This window comes from Natrix helvetica (assembly GCF_964273705.1).
Source record: "Natrix helvetica genome assembly, chromosome: Z".
NCBI lineage: Eukaryota > Metazoa > Chordata > Lepidosauria > Squamata > Natricidae > Natrix > Natrix helvetica.
In genome coordinates this window covers 40,032,364-40,052,687 of record NC_138554.1, presented here as the reverse complement: position 1 = coordinate 40,052,687, position 20,324 = coordinate 40,032,364, and the positions used below count along the sequence as shown (strand labels likewise).

Below are 20,324 nucleotides of genomic sequence, written 5' to 3'. Positions count from 1 at the left end.
CCCAGCTGCGGGTACTGAGAAGTTAAACGGTCGCATCCCAAAATCCCCAAGACTCCTTCAACACCCCCCCCCCCCACCTTCCCTGCCACGTGGTGGTGTTCTCGCCCCATTGGCTGAAAATGTCTTGTTTTTCTGCAGCGATTGGACTGCAGCTGTCGGAATGCGAGGTCTCTGCAGCTGGTTGGCCGAGAGCTGTCGGAGGGGCGGGTAGTCCCTGGGTCTAGGTCTAGCAGCTCTTTCAGAAGTCGGTGGGCTGCCTGACGGAGAGGCTCGGGAGAAGCAGAGGTGCTGCCTGTTGGCTTCCGGGTAGCCGCCGCTATCTTTCTCCCCGCAAGTAGCCTGTTGGGGCCTGTCGAGGCCGCGATGCGTCTTTTGCGATGCCTGATGAAGGGCCAGTCGGCGCTGGCCGGGGCGCCCAAGTATATCGAGCACTTCAGCAAATTCTCTCCATCGCCGCTCTCCATGAAGCAATTCCTTGATTTCGGTGCGTGGGAGCCGAAAAAAAAAAGGGGGGGCGTAGCCGGTTTCTTGGACCTGTCACCTTCGAATGGGCTGGACTGCCAGTCCCATTCTCCCCAACCAGAGTACCCTGGGGCCCTGCTGTTGCACAGCGATGTTGGGAGGTGGAGTGCAACTATCTCCCCCTTCTCTCTCTCTTTCTCATGCACACCAACAGCCTGTTTCATGTTGATCTGGGACGGTATCCAGGGCTTTTGAAGGGGGCCAAATCGGGGAAAGGTTGGCTGAAGCCACCAGGCTTCTCTTTACCAGCAATACCCGAAATTCTAACCGAACACCTGCTCCCAAATTCCCTGCACATCTTTTTGCTTTGAGGGGTGATTGGGTGGCTGCTTTGAAACAGCTTGGTTCCTTCTGGAAGGATTTTTACTAGCTGTATTGGCTCTTTTATCTTATAGGTCATTGACTTCTGGGGAGTTTTATAATTGAGGTGACTTTCAAACAAAGTTGCTTGTCCTTGCAATCCTGTACATTTTCGTTGTATGCCAAATCCCTCGGAGTTCACTTATGTTATAAAGAAGCTAGTGAAGGGATGTAGCTATGTTATGTTTTTATTACTGCTGGTGGTTGCTTCTGTACCTGAAGTTAAAATGGGACAATTGAGCTGGAAATTAAGTAACCATTTACTTATCAAATTTTCACCAAAATCAACTCTGGGCAGTGTACAAGGAAATGATAAAGGAGGAACCAGTGGCCTCTTTTATTAATTCATGTGGATCAGACATCCAATTCAAATTTTTTAATCAAGATCAAAGTATTATTCATCAAGATTGATCTGAAATAACTCTGTGATTTTAAATATTATGTACTTGTATCATACTGTTCACATTTTCTCACTGAATAGAGTAGGATGACTGCCAAATATGTATGAACATAAAAATGTGTTTGTGTTGTTGCATTAAATTTAACAGTAGAGCCTGTTCTATGAAATGTATTACCCTTTGTGGGTGAATTTTTTATACAGATTGTGTAGTTCTGTGGAGAAACAGCAATAGAAATAAGAGATAGCTAATAATGAAAGGAAAGAAGTTTGTTAATATATGTGGAGTTTGATGTGAAGCTTAAATGCTCATAAGCTATTTAGAGTGACAACTTCTGATATAAATCATTTCTGGATCAATATTCTTCTTCTGTTCTGTGTTCAGGATTACTAAGTGTATCATATGATGACCTTAAATCCCCTTTTCCTCTGGATGAATATGCCAAATGGTTTCTCAATTTGACTTTCCAGACATGGCATATCTATGACATGTCTTCTTCAGCTCAGTTTCTTTCTTTCTTTATCTACTGGGGGGAAATTCCCAATGTGCAGTTGGATCACATAGAAAGGTTGCAAACAGAGGGCCCCAGGTTTGCTTCTGGGCATCTCCAGTTAAAATGATGGAAAAATAGATAAGGTAGGAAAAAGAGAACCTGGGACTTCAGTTAGCTTCCAGTACAGGAAATGGTTAGATAAACTCATAAATTAACAGCCTGCAGAGAACTGCAGGTTCCTCAACCCTGGAGATCATAGGTGTAGTTTTGAGATTTGTAGAAGACTATTTGCAGTGTTTAAATTAATAGGTATCATTGCATAATCTTGAGGAATGAATTTCTATGTAGTAAGTTTATGTGGTTCAAGGAATTGTTGCTTTAAGCTTCATGCTCCTGAACAGTTGATTATAAACTCAATGGTTCTGCTTCTATTACTATAAATGCTTAATACTATAGGAATTAACTAGAGTTTGAAATAACATCAGGAATGGGAATGTTTGGTTCTCCAGATGTTGCTAAATTATAACTCTCAGTAACCCCCATTCTTAACTGGTTGATCAGAGCAACTGGGAATTTGTTAAGGTATATATCCCTCTCTCCCCTGCAACACTTCATGTTGCATTCATATTTTATAGCACTTTTTTCCTTCTATTTTTCCCCACAACCAACCTGGAATGTAGGTTGGGCTGAGAGATAATAATTGGCTAAAAGTCACCTAGTGCCTGAGGGTGGTTTGTAACATTTGCACCATAACCATTATACTGTCTGAGAACTTTCTAGATGTGTGAAATTCAGCTTTTAATATTTCCAGCCAGTGTGACCCTTGCTAAGAATATTTCTCAACATTTCCCAAATGTGTCACTATGTATGCTGTCTCTATTGAGAAAGTCTCTATTCAGAAACTAACTCCTCAGTTACTATTGCCAAAACAATGCAATTGTTCATATCAGATATTAAAATGTAATTTAATTTAATTTACTTGAATTAAGATCCTCTAGTTCTTGAGTGGCAAAAAGTAGGGATTTTAAGATGAAGGAATGAGAGCGTAGAAGATTATGAAGGGGAGAAGCAAAGGAAAATTCTGCTGAATAAAATTGTGTCTCAGCTGCCAAGCTGGGCGGAGGGAGTTTTGCAGTGCCCTTTGAAGCATCTGAAGGACAACAAGTGCTGATTGGAGGATCTCAGTGTCAGAGAGATTAAGGCCCTCCTCTAATACTCCACCCCCATACTACATTCTCTTTGATTTTCCTGCACTGCTCTATGTGAACTGTGGTGAATGTGTTTGATACTCTTCCGTGCAGTGTTGCTAAATAAAGAACTTATGGAATCTTATTGGTGAAATTATGCAACAGGACGTGGAGTGGGTGAACTCTCACCCAATATTCCATTACCTATCTGATAATTTTTTTCTAGTTGTCAGTTGCATATCATATGTGGCTTTTAAAGGGATCGGATCTCTTTATTAGAGGGGTCAAATAGAAACTTAGTAGGGACAACTTAGCAGTCGCCTCATATTTGTTTCATTTGCCTATGCAATTATAAACCCCTCAACTCATGTTCTGTTGCTGATCATGTCTTCCTGTGTCTAGTTGTCATTCTCTGCTGATATATATGTGCATTTCTGTGCTGGCTCAACAGTGAATAATTTCTTCAAAACAAGATGAGTTGCTAAATTTGGGGGAGGAAAAGGACAATGATGTCATATATTGATGGCAGCAAGATTATGCACAAAAATGGAAGGATAGCGTGATTCCTACAATGGATGAATGGCTGCAAAAATTGATGGAGTTAGCAGGCATGGCCAAATTGACTGCTCTGATTAAAGAAAATAACATAATTTACCCTGCTTCTACTTGAAAACAGCTTTTGGATCTTGTGCTTGAGGTGGAGAAAAAATGAAAATTTGAGTTTTGCAGATTAGATAGGTTTGTTGTTATAGAACTGGCTAGTTTATATTATTATATAAAAGTAAAACGTTGAGTTTTGATTCTCTTATTCTACTGCACAAAAAGGAGTCAGAAGTCAACACTTTTTCTTTCTTTTTTCTCTTTGCCCTACACTTTTTCCTTCTCCTTTTCCTCCCTTGTTTTCATATTATTTTCTTTTATATTTTTGATTAATAAATTTTGAATATTCAAGAAAAAAAGATGAGTTGCTTACCTGCTAGCTTGAAAAGTAATTGTGAAGTACGGTGCCTTGTTTGTACAGATCAGCCTTGCCCAAACTTTTAGAAATGTTGGACCCCATCTTTTCTTCAGCCAGGATGGCCTTGCTGCCTGATGAAGATAGGAGCTCTTGATGCAATAATTAAGGAGAATAGTAGTTGCAAAAGCCTGGTTAGTGTACAAAGAAGGCACAGCACTCCCCACAATTCTGGCCTTCTTGAAAGTAATCTTGTTTTTTTTACTTTCTGTGGGATAAATTATTTCCCCCTGCTTTTGATTTTCTAAAAGCTTAAGACCTTTGTAAAATAAACTGGTTGGGTTTCTTTAGCTTGTAAATTAATCTTGTTTTCATGTTTGAGTCCTTACAGGTGCAAATGATTAGTTCTTGAATCTGTATGCCTCCTTATCCCTGCTCAGATAAGTTTTCTTTTTGGGCAGTCTCGTCCAGAAATGCTAGACTATGAGTTCCATCATTTAAAGGCAATTGGAGAGAAATAGAGAAACTTTTTGGAAAGATGCCAGCTGGCAGGAAGCTATTCTATACCCTTACAAAAAGTTTGCTTGCATTGAAATTGGAGATTAACCATCCATGTTGTTTTTCCAGTATTTGAATTAGAAGGCTTAAACATAAAAACCTCAGACCTGAATAGACTGTGATCTGATTCCACACATTTGTTTGAACAAATAAAAGACAGAAAGGAAAGCATATAGTTTAACATATTTCTACATATTGTTTAAAATGCATAAAAGCTCTTTCATAATTAAAATACTACATTGATAGCATATCATGATTATTATTACAAATGCAATAGTTATTTAAAAATGAAGATAAAATGTACTTCTCTTACATTGGTTACATACTACAAAAGTGAAAACGTGAGTCTCTTCTCTTATATACTTGGAAATCTTGAATTATAAAACTGTGAAATGACATAGCCTAAATATGGCCTTTTCCCATTAGTATTAACTGTGAAACTATGAATGCAAGGGTGAAGTAAGGAATAACACTGAAAACGTCTCATGGATATTCCATCCTTGGAGATGACACAAGCCAGATACTAAAAATCTCAGCAATGAAGCTGTTGGTGAAGCATGGAAAATTATGGACTTTGTAGCAGCCATAGAAGGGAAGTGCTTTAGATATAAAACTTGCATTCCTGAAGTCCAGTGTAAGAACTAATGTGCTGTAATGATTGATGTGTTGAGAAACAGGATTTGATCCATTCTCTGCCCCAAAATCTCACTGTATGACTTTGGACAAATTAATCAGCTCAAGCTACTCACAACGTTACTATGAAGATAAAATAAATGGAAATCCTCATCTAAGCCTTTAATTCTTGGAGAAAAGTTAAGTTATAATCTAATAAATAAAAATAATATTTGAATCTCAGTGTAGTCCCCTTATTTTTTAAAACTATCTCATCCTCTTCCTGTTAAAGTTATTTTCTACAATCATGTGTTCTCATAGTTTGTTCATAAATACCAGATGCATGTGAAAATACATTTCGTTCTCCCAATGTGTTTAATAGTTGCAACAAATTGTTGTTATTTGGACCCATAATTATTACAGGCACTAAATCTCAGAAGGCTACTATCTGAATCATCATCATATTACATACTTCACATGGGAAATTACAGTAGTGCATAATAATTTTGAAATCTCAAAAAAGGGACACGTTAGCTGAATAATGCAGAATTATTAAGGCTCTCTGTGCCTTTTTGTTTCTCTTTTGCTTAGGATCCAGCAATGCCTGTGAGAAGACCTCCTTCATATTCCTTCGCCAAGAGCTTCCTGTCCGACTGGCCAATATTATGAAAGAAATCAACCTTCTCCCTGACCGTGTACTAAGTACTCCCTCTGTTCAGCTGGTGCAGAGTTGGTGGGTTCCTGCCTTTTTTCTCATTCTTTTTTAATAGTAGTTTTATTATATATTACTGTAATTACAATAGTGAAAACTAATATAAACTAAAAAAAACAGAAGAAAAAGAAAGAATGGAAGGTGCAGAAAAAAGTGAATTAGAAATACTACAGAAAAGAAAGAAAACTAAAACTATAGTAAAGAAAAAGGAAAGGAATATATAAAGAATCAGCCTCTCTCCTCACAATAGTTGCCCCACCTTGTTCCTTCAACTTACAAGGAATTGCAAGTGGCCCCTTTGCATCACACACAACCAGAAAATTCTGTAACTCTGTAAAGCAGGGACAAGTAAAATGATCCTGGTGGATAGATTTTACTCAGTGGAACACAGGTTACCTGTTCTCCTGTTTTTATTTTTAGGTAATTTTAATTTTGGAAAAAAGATTAAGTTGAAAACAGGCATTGCTCAGAGGAAAACACCAACTATTAGCATTGACTAAATTTACTGGAATTCTTCTGACTCTTATGGCTATCTGAAAACTATTTATAGAAAGAGCTTTGTCCAACAGTTCATCTATCAGTTCCCTCCCCTCAAAGAAAAGAAGTTGAGTGTGTAAGGAAAGTGCCGTAGTGAGCAACCTCCAACATTTTGAGATTAGTTACGGTGGCCGTGATAGACATTTTGTGAAATAGCAAGCCTCTCTGGGACAACCCATTTATGAAAATGATCACATGTTTGAAAAATTTCAGAGGAATCTCCAATCCTCTCTCCCCAAATCTATATCGTGCATAAACTTTAGATGCATAGAGTTATCATTTTTCTTAAGCAGAATTGCTAAAGGAAAATTGTTGGCTGAGTTTAATAAAGATCTCATATGTCAGTGAGCCATCCTTTCATAGATCCTACATAAATCCCCTGGCTGTCTTGGGAAACAATAATAAACAAGAATGGCTGGAAATTTCAGTTTCGTAGGAGCACCATGTTTGTGTCTATTGCTCTAGTTGGGGTTGTCCAGCATCTTCCACCAATTTCAGCCCCATCCAGGCAACGTGCAGTTAACAATGGCTGATGATCAATGCTTAAAAGATACCACCTCCAGACATTGGACAATAGATACGTCTCTATAGAAAGTTTATAAATAAATAGTGGGAAGAGGATGTTGGGGGCCTTAAATGCCTTTTCTTTCTCTTTCTCTACCCATCCTCTCTCTTGTTCTTCATTTTTTCCTTGGTTTTGCTAAAAGGAACTGTTGTTTTGAATGAATCTCTGTTACTGGAGTTTTACATTAGCATTGAGGAGGTAAAAGAAATAGGATGTGGCCCTTTAAGATGCCAGCATGACCTTTGGCCTACTTTGGGAAAGTAACACGCCAGAGCTTGTTTGTTTCTCACGGAATTTCCCTGTTCTTTTCTGTCCACATCCCATTGCGGTTGTCAGGGAAACAAGCAGGTGCCGGAGAGAAGTATCAAAAGGCACATAAGGAACTAAGAGCCAAGTTAATTCTTATTTCGTTCGAGTTGCCCTTGATCCAAACTCTGAGCTGGTTTTTGTTTTCCTGTGGGAAAGCTTTGCTTGCTAATCCTTTGCAGCCTGCAGTTGCATGGCAAGACTTCCACATAGCAGCCGTCGTCTAAAGGCACGGTGGCTCATAATTATTGGCCTTGTAGTCTTGAACACAGAGTAATGTATAGGTAATCTTTGCATCAAAATCATAACATGCTTAGAAATATCTCCCTTCAATGGATGAATCACAATACATATTGTTAATGTGGCACAAAAAAAGTCATTAAAGATATTTTGAGGACCAGCTACATTATTTAAATTTAATTACATACTTATGAATCAATCGTGCTATTCCACTTCTCATGTAGACAACAGACTGCACAATGAATAAAAAGAATAACAAGTAGTAATACAAAGGGATACAAGCATATCATGTAAAAAGAAAACAAAAATTTAACTAAAACTTATTTACAGGTAGACTGTAAAATTCAATATTTCCAAAATGCAAATATACCAATCCAGACTGTTCTGTGCATTTATATAAGTGTCCTCAGGAATCACAGAGTACAAACTGTGCTGAAAGCTACAAATACAACACAATAGCAACACAAGAGTCAGTTAGAAAATCCACACTGACCTTTATTCTCTTCCTGTTAAAGTCAAACAGAGGAAATGGGCTTTTTATATTTTTTTTCTTGACTAAAGCATTGTGCTTTTGCTGTTTATTTCTGATAAGGAATTAGGATGAAATATTCAGAAAGTCATACAATGTATGGCTTACTTAAAAAAATAAATTTGGAAGAAAACTACAGGTTTTATATTCTGATCATGGAATAGAATTTTATATGTACAGATGTCTTATTATTTAATGAAAAATTAGATTATTCATGAAACATCTGTGCCCTTTATACTATAACAAAATGGAAAGAAAGGAAGGAAATAAATAAATAATTCCCCTTAACACATATGCAGAGCTTCGTTAGCCAATAGTCCTGATGAAAAGATTTTAGCAGTTAACTACCTTCAAAATGAGATATGTGTTAAAGTCATAAAAGACATTCCTTATACATTAGGAAGGCATAGGTATTTAATGAAGGCAACACTGAAATTAAAACAAAAAGAAATGAACCTTTATCATGGTTTATGCTAATGATTTTAAAAAGGAAGAAATTCTTCAACCAGGAACAATGTGAAAAAAATTATTCTGCACTGTTTCAGGAGGAAAATAATAATATAAACTATAGTTTAGGGGGAAAAAATTAGATCACCTTAGAATTTTTGGATCTCAGTGTATGCTTATCTCTCCAAAGATAAAAGAAAATAACTGAACTCTACCAATAGAAGAGAATATTTGTAGCTCGAGGTTGAACTGTGGAGTCCTTCGTGTTCTCTTAGCTTGTTTGGTTTCTTGCAGATGTTTCATTATCCAACTAGGTAACATCTTCAGTGCTAGGTAACTGAACTGTAGAGTTTAACAAGATATCGTAGTTTGATATATAGCAGATATCTATCCACTAGAACAGCGGTTCTCAACCTGTGGGTCGCGACCCCTTTGGGGGCCGAACGACCCTTTCACAGAGATCGCCTAAGGCCATCCACCTCCACCGGCATCGCCCATGCTCAGGAGTGCATCCTGAAGCGGCATGAAGAGCACCGGGTGACGAAGCAGCCTCCTCCCTGCTCCGGGTGCAACCCAGACACCGCCCCACCTGGTCTCCATGCTAGGGAAAGGCCGAGGCACTGAAGGGGGAGAGAGACAGGTTCTTCTGGGTGGCGGATCAGCCTCGGCTCTGACAGATGTCCAAAGCAAGCGCGGTCGGCGGTGCCACTTCAGCCCAGCCGCCTGCACAGGGGATCGAAGGCTCCCAGAGAGCAGGAGACCACCGGGGCAGTCGGGCCATCTGCTTCAGCCAGCAGGATGGGCTCTCGCCCAGGCAGGCACATGCCGGGATTCAAGCCGTCTTGGGTCTGGATGCTACCTTTGCCGCCCCCACCGCCGGTCCTGTCCTGCGGGCTAAATTGAGCTCGGAGGTTTTTTGGCCCCCTGGAAGGGCTGGCAGGAAAGGTCGGAGGGGAGGACAGGCCCGGCCCACCTATTCCTTCCATCCTGAGGAATTCCACTCAGGACAGAAGCACAGTTCAATGTAGCTTAAGCCACTGTTTAAAATCCCATTTAAAGAACAACTTCTTAATCTGTGTTAAATCGATTGCTCGCACGAATTAACTGTTACGTGCTCACACGCCTGGTTGTAACAATTCTTGAGAAAGAAAAAAAGAAAGAAAGAAAGAAAGAAAGATAGGGAGGGAGGGAGGGAGGAATGGAAAGAAAGAAAGAAAGAAAGAAAGAAAGAAAGAAAGAAAGAAAGAAAGAAAGAAAGAAAGAAAGAAAGAAAGAAGAAAAGGGAGGGAGGAATGGAAATAAAGAAAGAAAAGAAAAGAGGGAGGAATGGAAATAAAGAAAGAAGAAGAGGGAGGGAGGAATGGAAAGAAAGAAAGAAGAAAAGGGAGGGGGGAATGAAAAGAAAGAAAAAAGGGAGGGAGGAATGAAAAGAAAGAAAGAAGAAAAGGAAGGGAGAAATGGAAAGAAAGAAAGAAGAAAGAAAGAAAGAAGAAAGAAAATTGGGTGGGTGGGTGGAACGGAATGTAAAAAAAGTAAATTTAATAAATTGAAACTCATGTAAACCACGAACTGCTGCTGGAGGCAGGCAGGGAGGTTGTTTTATCCTGGAAAATCCCAGCCTGGCTGCTCTTCTCCAAAACCAAGATTGGCAGATTAATCACTATGCTTTAATTATGTTCAGTTTGTAATAATGAAAATACATCCTGCATATCAGATATTTACATTACGATTCATAACAGTAGCAAAATTACAGTTATGAAGTAGCAACGAAAATAATTTTATGGTTGGGGGTCACTACAACATGAGGAACTGTATTAAAGGGTCGTGGCATTGGGAAGGTTGAGAACCACTGCACTAGAAGTTTAAAGTACAGCAATAAAAATTATTTATTTTAATGTGAGACTAAAGCATTAGATCTGAACTGCGCAACCATGGAACTATCTACTATAAGAAACACAAATAGATTTTGAGGATCAAACATAGGGCACATAGTAAAGTCCAATACTACAAATACAGTTCAAGGGATTCCCAGATATATTAAGAAAACTTTAAGGAAACCTCCAGCCTTCTTGTGCAACATATTTCTGTCAGAATTCTCTTAAGCATAGAAGCAGCTACAGACATGACAACTAATGCATGCTTTCCTATTATGGAACTCGGGAGAAGCAATTTACAGGGGAAAGTCCAGTGTTCATTCAAACTGGAAAGGAGATGATTGTGTGCAAACTGCAAACAAAAACAGGCTTCCGGGATGCAAAATGAAAAACCAAATCTAATGTTGCTTTCAAAAGGATTTAAGGAAGGCAAGGCTGATCCCTGCCTATACTTGAAATTTGAAAATAACAAATGAACCTTTATCTTGGCTTATGCTGATGATTTCAAAAAGGAAGAAATCTCCTCAACCAGGAACAGATTGTGACTAAATTGAGTCTGCACAGTAGGAGAAATAGGGCTTGCATAATGGACTAATCCATTGCAAGAGGAAAATGATATAATACTGAAGCATCTTTCCATTAAAATTCCATCTAGCTTATCCCTGATATATTGATACTCTATCTGCAGAGTTTTAACTGGGATGAACAAACTGGAATATACAGTGCATAGCTTACATCTGCAATATTTGCTCAAGATTAAAAAGGATTTGCAACAAAATGCAGCTCTATTGTATATATTCCTCTTCCGGTTCCACCAACTGATCTCCTCTTCTAGGGTATTCCATTTTATTTTCCCACTCTCCCAGTTTTCTTTCTATGCATGTGTGAGTATTTCTAATAAGTATTCAGCATGCAGATAGTATCCACAGAGGTGACAAAACAGTTGCTGGGTGGTTTGTTTGTTTGTTTTGCTCCTAACTGTTTTGGATTTTTACAAACTTGGCAAACCTGCTGATAAGAACCTCATTTGAGAACATCATGCTGATCTAATCTAGCATTTCATTATTACAGGAACATGCCAGATGCCTCTGGAAATCTTAACATAGGATGCAGGATAGTGCTACTTTGCTTCTACTCAGGTTCTATAGCAAGTGAGCTTTATATTGTGTCTGATTCTGGATGCAATATGTGACCATTGATTTGGATCTATCTACCAAACCTTCTTCAAAATATTTTTTTATGTCAATGATTATTTCTGCATTTTTATACCATTTTGATACTTCCCACTTAACATTGTTTGGGCCGCCTGCAAACCAGTGCTTGCATAATTGCAATTGTTGTCATTATATGTGCTCCATAAAATTAAATCCAAGTTAATTGTCTCTCGAATTGTAAAGAGCCACCAAAGCTAGAGCAAATAATGTTTAATATTATATATGCATATTTAATTATATAGAAATACTTGGAGGAGTGGAGTACTGTTAATAAGGTAGAGCACTGAATCCTAATCTCATTTTTTCTAAAATATTCTGTCATAGATAAAAAATGGTTTCATTTTGTAAGACTGTATAATTGTCAAATGAACTTTATTTTTTATCTCTTCACAACAATGTGAAGTCACAGTTGCAAATTCTTCAGCTGGTGTTGGGTTTCATACAGACTTTCTTCCCAAGAACTTAAGATATTGCAATGAATACTGATAGTTGCAGTATCTGTGCACATAGAACAATATGTTCTTTTGCAAATGACAGATGGAAAATTTGTCAGTATGCAGATTTTCTAAATGCCGTCCAAGTATTTTTGCCAGGGTATCCAGTGTGCTGATAACTAGGACCACTACGTCTGATTTATGCCATATTTTTCATTATTATTATAATTATTTGGTTAATCTTTGCTGAGATTGACAGCCTTTGGGGCTAGTTAGTAGCTCAACAGCTCGAGTCCTAACTAAGGACGTAGGAACTGTTAAGGTAATGTCAGAGGATATAAGCTGTTCCAAGCAGGGTGGTTTTTTGTAGAATCAGAATGTTTTAAGTCCAATAAATATAGAATTTCCAAATAGCGAGGTAGCCCTTTAGGTATTGCTCCAAGGGCTCCAATCACAATAGGGACAACACATGATTTCTTTTTCCACAGTCCTCAACTTCAATTTGCTAGTCCCTGTACTTTGTGATTTTTTCTTGCGGCTTATCTTCAATTCGCGCATCACTAGATATTGCAACGTCAATGAACCAAACTTTTTTCTTTTCAAGTATTGTTATATCAGGTGTGTTATGGGCCAAGTGCCTGTCAGTCTGAATTCTGAAATCCCACAAGATCTTGACTTTCTCATTCTCTAGAACCTTCTCAACCTGATGTTCCCAGTGGTTTTTGTTGTACTCAAATCCAAACTTCTGACACAGTTTCCAGTAAATGATTTTAGCAATTCGGTCATGGTGTTGTAGGTAGTCAGTTTGTGAAATGTTGCTGCACCCGCTGATCAAATGATTGACTGTCTCATCTTTCTCATTACAGAGGCGGCATTTGCTGTTGGTGGTAACATGGTGAATTTTTGCCTTCATGCCATTTGTAGCTAAGGCTTGTTTTTGAGCTGCCAAAATAAAATCTTCTGTTTCTTTTTTCAGTACTCCTGATCTTAACCAGTTCCAAGTTAGCTTTTGGTCAGTTTTGCCTTTAATACTTTTAAGTATTGGCCATGCATAGAGCGTCCTCCGTTGCGGCTTCCAAAGCACGGAGGTAGGATACCGCTCTGGGAGTATGCTCTATGGTTGTACAATCTGCAGCCCACAACTATAGAGCGTACTTCCAGAGCGGCATCCATCCTCCGTGCTTTGAAAAAAAAAAATCAAGCGGCGGGCAGTGCCAGCAGCGGAGATGCCCTTCGCGCGAGTGGGGAGCGGAAAAGCTGCTGCACAACCCCCCTCTCCAGCCATGCAGAGCCCCATTCACTCACCTAGGGGCATTCCGAAGGCACGAGCCGCGGGAGGTGGAGGGCGGCGAACAGGTGCTTGCGTTGCTTGGTGCCTTCCGGGTACTGCTAGTTCGGTCAGCGGTGCTGTACCTGGCTGGAAAGTGAGGTTGCCGGGTAGCTGCTCACAAGCTTGGTAACCTCATGGTTGCTGTGTTGCTCCTGCAACAGCGCAACACAGCCATTCGACCCTGAGGCTGTGCCCGGCTCTTTGGGAGCCCGCTCGCAAGAGAGCAGCTTCCCAGCAACCCCCCCTCGACCTAGCGGTACCCCGAAAACACCAAGCAATGTGAGCCCCTTTGCCCCCACCTCATTTCCGCCCTTGGCGCCTTCGGGATACCGTTAGGTCAGCGAGCGGTGCTCTGCCTGACCGGGGGGGGGGATTGTCCAGGGGGCTTATTTTCGGGGGTGGGCTTATATTTTTTCCCACGCGAAAAATGTGGCAAGGCTTTAGTTTCAGGACAGGTTGTATTTTCGGGGAAACACGGTATTAATAAACAACTATTACTATTATTATTAATCACACAGTCAGCCAGATGTTCAGTCTGGGTTTTGGCATTACCAAAGACCTGGTATAGGCAAATGTGGATGTTTGATGGTGTTACAGATATCATCGCAGGATGGAAGCAGTTCCAAGTAAAGCTCCCTTCTGCAATTTACAGATGGCAAATTTGTCAATGCCTATGGTGTTCAAGTGGTGCTCCAGTTGTTTTGGGACTGCACCCAAGGCACCTATACCTATTAGTACTACCCTTGCTTGCCGTTGCCATAGTTGTTCTATTTCTATTTGTAGGTCTTTATATTTTGTTATCTTCTCCAGTTCTTTCTCTTCTATTCTGTCTCCAGGCATTGCCACATCCACTATTCAGAATATTTTGTCTTTCTTATCAACAACTGTTAAGTCCGAGGTGTTATGTGGCAGGTGCCTATCTGTCTGGATTCTGAAGTCCCAGAGCAATTTAACTTCTTCATTTTCTATGACTTTCTCTATTTTATGGTCCCACCAGTATTTGCTTACAGACAAATGATATCTCTTGCAGATCTTCCAATGTACCATTGTTGCTACTTAGTCATGCTACTGCTTGTAGCCAGTTTGTGCAATCTTCTTGCAGCAGCTTACCAGGTGATTCATTGTTTCTTCAGCTTCTTTGCATAGGTGTCACTTACTGCATGTTGCTGTCTTCTCAATTCTGGCTTTGTATACATTTGTCCTTAAGGCTTGTACAGCCATAATTAGCCCCTCAGTCTCTTTCTTTAACATTACTTTTGTTGTTGTTGATGATGATTTATTATATCCACCAAAGGCTTTGTAGATAGAAGAGATAAGGTGTTGTCCAGAATGTATTTCAGGACAATTGGTCTGCTAAAAGTACAAAAAATGTCTTAAGAATATCCCATTCTCTTCCTTTCTTCTCATTTCCAGCAACCCTTCTTGCTGTTTTCTACATTGTTTAATATGGTTCTGTCTTTTGGGGAATTACATACAGTTGCTTTTTGTTTCAGTTTTTATTTTAAGATCTAATTGATGTTTTACTTTGATCTCAGGTAGTTACTTTTAAAACAAGAACTTGCATTGAATGATAGTTCTTCAAAGACATGCTCCTTTTAATCATTTATGCACAAGAAAATGCTATGCTTAAGATGTTTCTCATTGAAACACACATATGCATGCTTCATCAAAGTAGAAAGAAAACTGCCTTTTTTGTGCAACTGCTCTTTTATATTGCAACTTCTGACCAGATAACTTTCACTTTCCTGACCAACACGAGGGAAATTATACCAAGCATGTATGGAAGGCATATTTTATGCACATGCAGATTAACTAACCAGCAGCACATCTGTAGATAGTCCTTAATTTATGATACAGTCGGGACCAATATTTTCATTGCTAAGCTTGAATTTCATTGTGAATCACATAACATAACATTTTATGACCTTTTTTTGCCATGGTTGTAAAGTGGATCACTGCAGTTTTTAAGTGAATCGTGTGGTTGCTAAGCAAATTCAGCTTCTTCCAATGACTTTGTTTGTTAGAAGCTAGTTGGGAGGGTCACAGGTGGCAATCACATGACCTCAAGATGCTGCAACCATCAAAAATACATGCCAGTTCCCAAACATCTGAATTTTGATCACATAATTCTGCAATGATTATAAGTATGAAGACTGGTCGTAAGCCACTTTTTTCAGTGCCATTGTAATTTCAAACAGTCACTAAATGAATAATTGTAAGTCAAGGACTGTCCATATTTAGAAGTTCAAGTATGCCAAAGGTCTTGCTTTGGCAAAAATACAAAGGTTGTAGAACTATAGCCTTTTGCTCACATATTTTACTAAAACTATCTTTGGACAAGTGAATCAATGTAATAGTTTCGTTTTAAATGATGCACTGCTTATCTATTACCGATTATGCCCTAACAGAATCAAAATAAAAAAAAACATGTGGCTCTTGTATAATGAATAAGATTTATTATTTAAATAATAAATAATAATGGTGGCACATTATTGCATGGTAGCAGTGGTTAGAGTGCAGTACTGCAAGTTACTTCTGCTGGCTGCTTGCTAATTTGGCTGTTCAAATCTCATCCGGCTCAAGGTTGACTCAGCTTTCCATCCTTCCCGAGGTGGGTAAAATTAGTTCCCAGACTGTTGGGGGCAATATGCTGACTTTGTAAACTGTTTAGAGAAGCTGCAAAGCACTATGAAGTGGTATATAAGTCTAATTGCTATTACTAAGACTTCTCCCTCCCTCTCTCTCTCTCTCTCTCTCTCTCTCTCTCCCTCCCTCCCTCCCTCCCTCCTTGCTTCTTCCTTCCACCAGGTATGTGCAGAGTTTGCTGGATATCATGGTGTTCCTTGACAAGGATCCAGAGGACCAAAGGACATTGGGACAGTGAGTTTGAATTTAGAGGCCTCGTAAGATGTACGCCAAGGTGTCATTAGAACCCTTGGTTTCAGTATTGAGCTGAGAGAAACATTTCCAGTCTGGCATGTTCCAGTGTGTTTTATTAATGAAAATCACAAATTACAGTCCAAATGACCCTCCTTAGTTAGCAAGTTGGGGAGCGAAGGTGCAAAATCCCTGGAAAATCTTAAGACTGTTTGGGGTAAATTGATCATGCCTGAATCATCGTCGGATTATTTCTGTAATAATTCTCAAGTCAAATTGTATCTTTTGGACCTAAACAGGTAAAAAATTAATTGTATGTGGAATGTTGCTGTCTCATTCTAGGTTCACCAATGCTCTGGTCACAATTCGCAACCGTCACAATGATGTGGTTCCTACCATGGCACAGGGGGTAATTGAATATAGGGAAGCTTATGGTGATGACCCGGTTTCCAACCAAAACATCCAGTACTTCCTTGATCGTTTCTATCTTAGCCGTATTTCTATTCGCATGCTGCTCAACCAACACAGTGAGTTATCTTAAACCCCTCAGATCTGCCCCCCCTATATTTCCCTTCTCTCTTCCTCTTGGATTTTAGTATTAAGGGGTGATTATTTAATTAGAGCTGTATCTTGGTAGGCAGCCCCATCTGATGTTTTTGTCATATTGTGCCCCACCTCCCTTCATTTGCAACTTCTTCTTTTTTCACAGCCTTGATTTTTGATGGCAGCATCAATCCAGCACATCCCAAGCACATTGGCAGCATTGATCCCCACTGCAGCGTATCAGATGTAGTTAGAGGTGAATGTTCTTCTGTGATTCCCACCGCAGCATCTCTTTCCCCCTCTGGAACTCTTAAGAAATCAGTTTTGCTCCTTAGCTCCTCTCCAGTCTCATGAGAGCCACAAAAAAGGGCCACAAAAAATGTACCTGATGATTATATGCAGCTCTCTGGCCAGGAGTTGCCTACCTTGGATAAACATAAGATGTGTGGTTTAGAAGAGTTGCAAAGGCAGTTGTCTAAATTCACAAAAGAAACAGTGACTAGATTTATATACAATATAATACAATAGCAGAGTTGGAAGGGATCTTGGAGGTCTTCTAGTCCAACCCCCTGCCTAGGCAGGAAACCATATACCATTTCAGACAAATGGCTATCCAACATCTTCTTAAAGACTTCCAGTGTTGGGGCATTCACAACTTCTGGAGGCAAGCTGTTCCGCTGATTAATTGTTCTAACTGTCAGGAAGTTTCTCCTCAGTTCTAAGTTGCTTCTCTCCTTGATTAGTTTCCACACATTGCTTCTTGTTCTACCCTATATGTTTTGTAGGTCATAATGTGAATACTTTGGTTTTACGTTAGAAGGTTGTGCTAAACCTAATTATAATTTGTTCAATAAATCCTGATTAAACAAACCATTATTTAGTATAATAGGTAACTCAGGCAATATCTAAGAAAATGGGCCTTCCAGATACAAAGGTTTACTGCAGCTTATTTTAATACCAGATTAGTCAGTGTTGGAAACAAAAGTTGAAACAGACAGATTCGTGATGCAATTTCTTAGCGCTTATCTTACAGTGGACACTTGGAGGAACTTACAGTTCCCTGTACTCTACACCCAAGGCAGACATGATTTTTACAAAGTCTTACATGCAGCCACAAGAACGTTTTAACAGTTCCTGCTAAACTGTAGTTTTTAAAGTACAATTTAAATACCAGTTTAGGCTCTTTTCGCCTCTTCTATCTTTTCTCTTGCTATTTTTGGAAGTGCAAATCCCTGCTCAAAAAGGATTTCAAGCATCTATATCATGCTGATATGCGAAGAATACAAGTATAATCTTTATTGTCATTTACTTAAATACAACAAAATTGGTTATAATATGGTTCTGTATTTGTGGAAGGACGGCCGATGAAGCTGGATTTCCTGTTATTGCATGGAGTTTGCACAAAAGGGAGATCTTCTAATAGTCTTCTGACCCATTTAGGTTGTTCTTTCATAGCCTTGTTTGAATTAGGTGGTTCTTAAATAGAATTCAAAAGGAAATGTGGATTTAAAAAAAGGAGAAAATGCAGAGCTCTGAAAATTTGGGGAGGCAATGTATTCCTTCCCTGGCTTTTGCTGAAATTTATCTTAATTTGGTCCAAATTACAGTAATTTGCGTGAAAGTAATACCGAATTTTTAATCTGCTCATCAAGTAGATGCTTTTGCTGGTCTTTGCCTATTTATGACAAAGCTGACAGGTTATGGAATTCAACAAAGCAGAGAAACTGTGTTTCTGTAATAACCAAAATTTTGTGTGTGTTTCTTGCTGCAGATGCTTATGACATGGCCAAACTGTTATGTGACAAGTACTACTTAGCATCTCCTGACCTGGAGATCCAGGAGGTGAATGGTGAGTTTGCAGAGCCATGATAAAAGTGGGAAAGTTAAGAAGAGGAGCAAATAAGCCAAGTGGGAGGGGGAAGAGGTTATTGTCCAAACTCGCTGCTCAGTGGCCTCTTATAGTATGCATAGAGGGTTTTAGAGGGACTGCTATCCTCCTCCATTTTCCTTTCCCTTCTATTTAGCCAGTGGAACAGAACCTCACAAGTGGCGTCGTAAGTAGCTGATGATCCTTTGATAAGCAGCCACCCTAAGAGTTATTGTTGTGACTTGGCAACTAAAACTTTGCTAGAGTCCCATTTTCCCTTCCTTTGGCATTCTTTCTTTTTTTGCCTTGCTTTTTAAAACCAATGATAGTGACTGCCCTTTTAACAGCAAAACAGTGTGGACAATTCATTGATACCCCAAAACTGCAATAAGAGGATATACAGGAGAACATTGGATTATTGCAGGTAATCTGTACCTTCCAGATTTGTGGAATCTCATCCAAGGCAGCGTATCTTAAATAGCAACTATTGGAGAGCAGCAGTGGAAGAGAGACCTCTGTCTTCTGTCTGTGCTTGTGAACCTCCTGACTGCAGCTGTCGGTCAATGCCTGACCCAGAATGCTGGGCTGAATGGCTCCCTGGGTTAAACCAACAGGCGTCGTCTTATGTTATTTTAAGATGGTTCTTCGAGTCCTAAAAATGCTGGGAATGTTGTTTGGAGACATCTGGTTGAGAAAGCACAATTATCTCTGGTTTTAATCAACAAATTCCACATGGGTAATAGTAAAACTCCAACATTTCTTCCAAAATTTACGCATTCTAATTAGAGAAACACAGAAAACTAGTTGAGAGCTGTGCATTATTACTCTTTGCCTCCTAAGCTTGTACAACTTTGATCCTTGCTTGGTGCTTAATTATTACCGCTTCATTCTCAAATCAGTCGCTACCTCTTTCTTCTTTTTTATGGCAATAGATAAATGATATGAAAGTCATGTAATCCATTCTTCTCTAAGTCTGCAGCAGTTCAGCTTCTGAAAGTGAAATTTATCAATAACCTCAGTGATTGTTAAATTGCCAAAGGAAGCCTTCAGGATCAGAGGTATCATGGCCTTAGGAATGATATCTCTGCTCAATGGCCTTAGGCCTGGAGCAACAGCACGGGATCAGGGTTTGCTATTGTCTTCATGACTTATTTGCTTATTGTGACTTTCTGACAATGCATCTTCTGAATTGTATAGCTTCAAGAGCAGGCTGTTGGATTAGATAAGTCATTGACCTTTGTATAGATAAAAATCCCAATAACCCCCAATTGGTACTTCAAAGGAGAGAAAAATCCAAACACACCCACATACAAACACATTGGCCTGAATGGGCCCCTGGTCTAAACCAGCAGATGTGTGTAGGTAAGTGGTGTTTTTTTTCTATTTTACACCAACTGCCTGATCTGAAGAGTGTTTTGAACTGGGCTTCCATAGATATAGTTCTGCTTGGAAAATGACCCCGAAGAGAGAAGAAGTGGAGTAAATTTACTATATCTGAGCTGCAAAAATCCTGACCATCACTACGCAGCCAAGCATTAGATTTTTTGGTATTGTTTTGTTGTCATCTAGTAGTTGCCCAGATTTTTGCACCTTGAATATGATATCCTCAGTGTGGAATAATATAAAGCCTGGGGACTTGGTAAACGTGATAAGTAAATATTCCTGACTTGGTGACAAAGTGTGTCAGCTTTATGTTGAAATCATCCAAGGAAAGTTCTGAAATAGCCTAATCATATCAGGAAACCAAATTGCAATGTTGTGAAT

The 20,324-nt window shown here is 39.3% G+C and overlaps 1 protein-coding gene across 3 annotated transcripts in view; it reads left to right on the top strand.

Annotated features, from left to right (window-relative positions):
- Positions 1–225: 225 nt before the first annotated feature.
- The window catches only part of PDK2 (pyruvate dehydrogenase kinase 2), a 41,929-nt gene continuing 21,830 nt past the window's right edge, over positions 226–20,324 (top strand). For 2 of the 3 annotated variants that reach the window (XR_014173600.1, XM_081933280.1), the window contains exons 1-6: positions 227–484; positions 5,677–5,818; positions 16,082–16,153; positions 16,493–16,677; positions 16,860–16,949; positions 18,465–18,542. Coding sequence is in view for 1 of the 3 variants with exons in the window: in XM_081933280.1 (XP_081789406.1) it covers positions 364–484; positions 5,677–5,818; positions 16,082–16,153; positions 16,493–16,677; positions 16,860–16,949; positions 18,465–18,542 (688 nt within the window). In the remaining 2 variants the exon portion in view is untranslated. Of the gene's footprint in view, positions 485–5,676; positions 5,819–16,081; positions 16,154–16,492; positions 16,678–16,859; positions 16,950–18,464; positions 18,543–20,324 lie in introns of all 3 variants that reach the window. The other variant, XR_014173599.1, reaches the window with a different exon arrangement.